Raw genomic sequence first — 7,998 nt, forward strand, 5'->3', positions numbered from 1 at the left:
CGATGGGCTCCGCAGGCCGACGGCGAGGTGGGCGGCGGCGCGCCACGCGGCGCGCTCTGATTGACTGGGCGCGGCGGCACGGACGTGTCCGGCTCCATCCGGACATGTCCGGCGGCGGAGAGGGAGCGGGGCTAGGGTTTGGAGGGATTCATCCGCGAAAAAAAAATGAAGGGGGAGACTTATTTATAGGTAGAGGGAGCTAGGAGAGTCCAAATGAGGAGCGGTTTTCGGCCACGCGATCGTGATCGAACGACCGAGAGCATGGAGGGGAGTTAGCTGGGTTTTGCCACTTTGGAAGTGGTGTTGGGCTGCAAACAAAAGAGGCCTTACGGTTACCCGGTTAACCGTTGGAGTATCAAACAACCTCCAAATGGCACGAAACTTGACAGGCGGTCTACCGGTGCTATACCAAGGCCGCTTGGCAAACCTCGGTCCATTCCGAGAAAGTTTAATACCCGCTCACAACAGAATACAAAAAGGGACGCCGGGGAACACAGGAGTGCCGGATTGCAAAACGGACAACGGGGAAAAGGCTCGGATGCATGAGACGGACATGTATGCAAAATGAAATGCACATGATGACATGGAAAAATGCAACACACAAGCAAATGACATGGCAAGGACGACGAATAACTGGCGGACACCTGGCGCATCGAATCCGGGGCGTTACATTTTTGGACAGCCCCGATAGCCTATGTGCCTGCTTGCTTCGGGCAAAGTATTATCCTAACGGGTACTTGCTGGACACAGTGTTCCCGACATTATCGTTAGCAGTGTGAAGAGGCATCACACATGGCTTGGAGCTGCTCAAGAAGGGGCTGATATGGAGAGTAGGTGACGGGTCTTTGATTAAAACTTGGAGAGATGCATGGATTCCGAGGGGTTATGACTTTAAGCCTATCACCCCAAAGGGTACTTGCAGGTATAACTGGGTGGCAGATTTTCTCGAGGTGGGCGCCTGGAATGTACAACGTCTTCGACAATACTTTTGGGATATGGATGTCCGAGAAATTCTGAAGATACGTACATCTCCTACAAGGGGACAAGACTTTCTCGCTTGGTTCCCGGAGAAGAGTGGAAGTTTTACTGTGAAGAGTGCGTACCGGCTAGCGACTGCTCATATGCACACGGGGTTGGGCGCATCAAGTGCCTCGCCGGATGGCCAGCGTCCGATCTGGCAAAGGGTCTGGGAGGCCAAGGTCCCCCTTAAGATGCGTATCCTTGCTTGGAAAGCTGTGACAAGAGCACTAGCAACGAGCGGATGCAAGAAATATCGACATATTGCGATGCGCGATACATGTCCTCTCTTTGGAATGGAGAAAGAGTCGAGCTTCCACGCGTTGGTGACCTGTGTGCATGCTCGTCGGGTGTGGATGGCGATGCGCCAGGTTTGGGAGCTCCCTGACCCAGCATTACTACAGGATTCTGGCAATGAATGGCTGCTAAATCTTCTACTGCATTGTCAGGATCACATGCGAGATTGTATCATCATGTTAATTTGGAGGATATGGTCCTTGCGGTCGGATTTGACTCATGGTAAAGCAGTCCCATCTATGGAGGTGACAACAGAATACTTACAGAGCTACATGTCCTCTCTGCACCAGGCTAGGAAATTCACCACCGAGGAGATCATGAAAGGAAAGATGCCAATGAGGGAGGAAGCCCCGGTGAAACAACGACATGAAGCTATACCTCAACCCTGGCCGAAGCCACCAGAGGGGTGGGTGGACTTATCAGTAGATGGAGCTTTTGATAGCTCAGACGGGTCGGCGGCCGCGGGTATGATTCTACGGCAGTCCGATGGGAGTGTTATTTTTGCAGCTTACATATGCATCTTCAATTGCAATGACGCTCTAGAGACCGAGATACATGCCCTAATGCAAGGCATGGCCTTGGCTATTCAACACTCGGAGCGGCCGGTTATTGTTCACTCCGACTCCTCGGAAGTTTTGCGGGCGTTGGAAGGAGACAGTCTCTACCGCTCCGCTTATGGACATTTAGTTGCTGAGATCCATCGTCTTATGGGTGAAAGGGAGTTTATTCCTTCGAAGGTTAAACGTGATCAAAATAGGGTAGCAGATCGACGGGCGTTCTATAGTCGTACGGAGAGTACTACTGTTGTATGGCTAGGTAGGAGTCCACCCTGTGTGGAGGAACTTTCTGCCACTCGATTGTATCCCTATTGCTCTGGAATAAAATCCTTTTACCCTCGAAAAAAAAACGAAAAAGCATGTGGAGCTTACATAGGCTGCAGATACTACGGCCCATTTTGCACGCGCTATTTTTGTATGTATATAAGTAAAACATAAGTATTCTAAAAAATAAAATGCAAGTAGAAAAAATTGTTCAAATATTTGCGTCAAATATATTATACATAAAGACGATTATTAGTAAATAAAATGATTAGATATAAACCTGTGTATTATAAAAAAAAGTTTAGTAAAATGTAAGTAATAAAAACATTTAAGATACTTTTTAAGATATTGTAAAACTTAATAATAAAATTATGTTCAAATATTCGTGTGCCAAAATTATTATGCAAATAAATGATCAGAAGTAAATAAAAACATTTAAATATAAAGCTGTGTATTATATAAAATATATTTAGATAATGGGGACATTGAATTTTCTTATTAAATAAGTATGTTTACTGAATCCATAAACAATTATACATTCACGGATTTTATTTAAATTATACAAAATTATGAATTCAAAATATTTATGAAAATTCACTTGTATATTATTTTTACTCATGACTTATATTTAAAAGTTTATATGATTTAAATATTAGACACGATCGAATATTCATATCAAAATTTAAATTTTAAAGTATACATGAACAATTTCAAAGTAGGTTATTTCGTTTGGATATACAATATTTATAACACACGAATATCTAAAGGTTATTTTTATTACTGAAATTTGTAAACAGTAGACATATTTATAACACACGATCGAATATGTATTTGTTATCAGCAGTAGACATGTGAATGTTTGGTGGAGTGGCTAAACTGACCAGTGTTGTAAGCGTGGGTCGCGAGATTGATTCCAGGCGTGCCTGGCTTTTGTGTTAATTCGTGCAGTACAGTGGTTTGTTTTTTCTGTAAACAAGATGTGTAGTTATGGTCGGCTTTTTCCGCGAATAAAAGAAATACAAGGGTGTTTTTTTTTTTGCAAAAAAGAATGCGCCGTCTGAGCGCCAGCACTCACTGACAGGTGGGGTCATACACACGGATACACCCACATATGCATGTTGTGACCATATGTGCACACTTGAGTCAATTTAAGTGACTGCAATTCCGTATTTTCAAAGTTCTAGCATCAAACTGAGCATAGATCGCAAGTTCTGTTACTCCTGGTGATATTACCTCTTTTTTTTCATGAGCTTCTCGAATGTCCAAACCTTATCAAAATTTTCACGGGCATCATGCACATGAGCATCTTACATAGAAAAATGATTTTTTTTGGAATTTGTTTACTACTCCCTCCGTCCTAAAATTCTTATCTTAGATTTATCTAAATACGATGGTATCTAGTCACGTAATTTTGTTACGGAGGCAATATTTCAAACAATTTTACTGTTCACACCCGGGCTCATATTAGCCCGGGTGCAGAGTAGCCGCACCATTAGATTGATCGTGTTCATGTTAACGTAACATTCAAAATCAAAAATTATTTTATTATCATCTACATGCTCGGAGATGAGCAAACATTGAGCTTAGGAATGCTGATACGTTCTGCACATATCTATAATTTTTGTTTGTCTTCTGTTACAATCATGTCATTTCTGTATATTTTGGCACCAACTTTTATTATTTTGGTCTGACCTATTAATTCAATGTCCAATGAACTTTTTTTTGAACTTTTCAGAAAAGCAATTTTTAGGGGACCAAGAAAACAAAAAAAATATGTCGTGATTTTCAAGTCCAAAAGGTTCCAGGAAGCATCGGAGGGCTGGAAGGTGATGCCCGTGAGCTCGACGCACCCCTAGCTCATGGCTAGGGTGTAAGCCAAGGCTGTGTCGGCCCCATAAGCACCACTCCACCACCTATGGACACCCCCGGCTTTATATTGTCCCAAAACCTTACGTCATATTTATCAAGGAATTTTTCCGTCACCATACCTCTCTGTTCTATAGGCTCTGACCGATCTATAAATTACAAAAAAAGGAAGTGCCATTTTTTCTCAATACGGAATTCTTGCCTGCAATCCAATCTGGAGGTCTTTTCTGCACTATGTCGGAGGGGGAATTCATCACAACGGCCATCTACATCAATGTTGCTGCCACTATGTACATGTGTGAGTAGTCCTCTTTAGACTATGGGTTCATAGGAGTAACTAGATGACAACCTCGGCCTTGTTTTTCTATACAATGATCACATGAGCCGTCCAAAATTGATTTTGATATATCTGATGTAATCTTTATGATGAGTTCTTTGTGGTGTGATAAATTATCATTTTATGATCATTTTTATATATGTTATTCATGGATTTATATGAGTCATTTGCTGCATAATTTATAGACTTATATACTCTGTGATCTATTAGTTTTGCACTCCCCGTGTTTAAATGAATGATCTTCAAGAGGGAGTTGTGTATGTTAGTTGGGTTCAATCTTGCAAGTAATCTACCGCGGGGGGCAGAAAGTGGTAAAGGCGTGTATTGAGTCGTTGCCACTGAGGATAAAAAGATAGATGTGTAGTTGTACCATAAGCGCATGGTGAAAATAATATACTATCTACATCATGTCATCAGGCTTAATGCAATCTTTATTTTCCTTAATAGTTTGATGCATGCTTGATATTGATCTCGTTATGGAATATTCGCTATATGTGTTGCCGGATTGTTGGTATTACACTTAAAGAAGAAAGAAAATAGAATAAAAACTAAAACAAAATCAAAACAATGCAGTTTTCTATGGAAAAAAATGAATTAGTGCCATTGGTATTAACCTTTATAGAAAATGGAAAAAAAATAAAGCAAACAATGATTTTTTTCACACAATGTACACAAAAAATGTGTTTTTTAAAATATGCAAGAATAAACATATGATAGTGGATTGTTCACAAAAAATAAGTTTCCTACAAAAACATGAATTAGTGACATTGGTATTATCCTTAAAGAAGAAATACAATAAAATAAATATAAAATTCAAATAATAAAGCTTTACAAAAAAGAATGAATTAGTAGCAAATACTATTATCCTTTCAGAAGAAATAAATAAAAAAAATAAAAAAATAGTTGCATACAACATTGCACTGAAATTGTACTTTTTTCATGCGCAAAAAAATTGTACTTTTTAATATGCGAAAATTAATCATATAACAATGCAATTTTGGATGTATAGTATTTGTGCGTAAATATTTACACTCACCCAACATTTCATAAATACCTTGAAAATAAATATAAAAACAATTATTCAAATAAAAAATAAAAATGAAATCAAATGAAAGCAGAAAAACAAAAGAGGAAGAAAAACAAAGGGTGAAATGGGAAGGTTGGGTCGCACCTAGTAATGGGCTTTGCCTTGTTAAGAAATCAACGGACCCAAATATGTGGTCGGTCAATTTAAGCAAGATTAACGACACAAAATCAACGGACCCCTGCGGATTTTCACAACATCAAAAATCATGCATCATGTGTGCGTCCACGCTTGCTTAGTTAGTAAAATAGACAAATCTACTTTAGAAATACATTAAAAACTAACAACAATGTAGCAAAATAATTGTACTAGGGGACAACACTCAGGTGCATGCTAAATACTTGCCACTTTATTACTGAATCTGCATGCAGAAGAGTTTAATCGATAAGACCCTCTTAATAATTAACTACGCACTAATTGTTCGACCACCATCAACGGTGATGACTTGGCCGGTGACGAAGGATGCCGCTGGCATGCAGAGGAACGACACCACTGCAGCCACCTCCTCTGGCTCGCCTGCCCGCCGCATCGGATTCTTTGCCAACTCGTTCTCTTTAATTTCCGGTGGAACCTGTTCCACGCACAAATGATCAGTCCTCCAAATGATTTGTTTCTTAAAAAAATGATAGTAGAAGAGAATCCTACTATACACGTAAGAAGTCGTAAGTAATAGGCTAAACAGTTCTGCTTGTGTATTTTTTGAATGTAAATTTAATGAAGACTCGGTCGGCGCCTACACTGTTTAACATGTCACTCTTGGTCGCGCCCGGGGCGACGCAATTCACCCGGATCTTGTTATGAGCCCATTCGGTAGCAAGGCTCCTTGTAAGCTGGTTAATTCCTCCTGGTAAATTAGAGACAAAAAAGAGATGTCAGTTTTATGCCTTAGTTGAAAGTTGGAACGAGTCGTGGTTATGAATACCATCAGTTAGAGCTTCTTTGAGTTTTTTTACAAGTAGTTAGATTGGATAGCTAAATTATAGTGCAATCTCGTCTCGAAAAACATCGTCGTTCGAGACAAGGAAAGAGTCAAATTTAAAATTAGTCACTTGACTATTGATAGCTGGAAATATTGAGATTGAATAGTACCTAAAATCATGTGTGTGAATTTGAATCGGAAAGTACACCATTCAATTTTTTGAACTTTACAAACATATTAAATGAAAGCATGGTTATCGTTTCAGACATTTACCTGATCTTGAAAGTACAAATTAAATCACTGTTTTCTGAAACCGTCATTATTTGAAAGTTTCAATTTTGACATGTACGCTATAATAATACTCGAATTTCAAAAGTAGGGAAACCGGAGGGAATCACCTTTTGTCATACTGTAAATCGCGAGGCCCGGGAATCCAAGTGTGCCCCCAAGGGAGGATATGTTGACGATGCTACCTCCTCCAGCGATGGATGCCCCGAGGAGCAAGGGGTGCGTGAGCTGGCTCAGGTGGAAGCACGACTCTAGGTTGGTCGCCATGAGGTGCGTGTACTCCTCTGATGTGCACTCCACAGCCGCCTTGGCAACAGCCTGCGCCGCGTTGTTCACCTGCATACATATAGTAGGAGTGGTCAGCCCTGTAAACCCATATGAACCTCTTTGGATTGGGTGGAATTTTAGAGCCAATTTGCAGCCTCTTGACGGCGGCCATGATCTCAATCTGAACCGACGAACTCTGAAGATTTCAGAAAGACGACTAAGTCCAAGCCCTCGAAGTCATTACTCATTTTGTCCCATAATGTAAGAAGTTTTTTATGACACTGAGATAAACGGAGTAGTTAAAAAAAAGGAGTAGCCACCAATATGTCGAGCTTGCCGTCGAAGACTTGCTTGACCGTCTGCGCGAGCTGCTCCCTGCTGGCGCGCAGGGAGACGTCGCAGACGGAGACGGTGACCGGGAGCCCCTTGGCCTCCCACCGGCAGCGGCACTCCTCCAGCTCCGCCGTGCTCCGGGCGCACGTGTGCACCCGCGCCCCGTGCCCCGCCAGCTCCTCCACGATTGCGTGGCTGCGATTCCATCAATCGACACCGTCATGCAGATAAGTATATGAGTATACGTACAAATGTACATAGCATGCTTGCACGTAAGAAGATTATAAAATTGCGTACCCGATCCCTTTGCTGCCGCCGGTGACGAGCGCCGTCGCGCCGGCCAGGCTCCACCTCGCCTCCCTGCTCATGCCGCCGGCCGCCATCTCTCTCTGGCTAGATCACTCTATGTGCGTGTGCATGTGTTCTCATACTCGTGGAGCGACGAGATATCCTTGTGTAAGACAAGGCCCGTACATAGGGAGAGTGCCCACGCTCCACACGTAAAATAGACCGTGTGTGTGTGGCCTATCTGGCTGAGACGCATGCTCCACGAGTAGAGCAGAGTGTCCAGTCGTATTTGCCTACCGCAGGCACGCACGCCACAACCACACACTGACACCCACTAGTACCTCGCAGAACGCAGAGAATAACACGTAAGTCCAGACAGTGTACGCGTCTTTCTATCACGTTCACATCACGCTCCATTTTGGAGCTGCATTTAAGCGATTAATGCGCCTCACACTTTCCTTTTTTGAGGATCATGCGCCTC

General features: G+C 42.1%; 1 protein-coding gene across 1 annotated transcript; it reads right to left on the minus strand.

Annotated features, from left to right (window-relative positions):
• Positions 1 to 5,621: 5,621 nt before the first annotated feature.
• On the minus strand, positions 5,622 to 7,730 carry LOC119277921 (noroxomaritidine/norcraugsodine reductase-like). Its single transcript, XM_037559270.1, has 5 exons — positions 7,527 to 7,730; positions 7,217 to 7,424; positions 6,740 to 6,965; positions 6,160 to 6,266; positions 5,622 to 5,993 (listed from the first exon to the last, which is right to left on the minus strand). The coding sequence occupies exons 1-5, from the start codon at positions 7,610 to 7,612 to the stop codon at positions 5,829 to 5,831; spliced, it is 792 nt and encodes a 263-aa protein (XP_037415167.1). The 5' UTR covers positions 7,613 to 7,730; the 3' UTR covers positions 5,622 to 5,828.
• Positions 7,731 to 7,998: the final 268 nt, after the last annotated feature.

Source organism: Triticum dicoccoides, chromosome 3B (assembly GCF_002162155.2).
Source record: "Triticum dicoccoides isolate Atlit2015 ecotype Zavitan chromosome 3B, WEW_v2.0, whole genome shotgun sequence".
NCBI classification, from domain to species: domain Eukaryota; kingdom Viridiplantae; phylum Streptophyta; class Magnoliopsida; order Poales; family Poaceae; genus Triticum; species Triticum dicoccoides.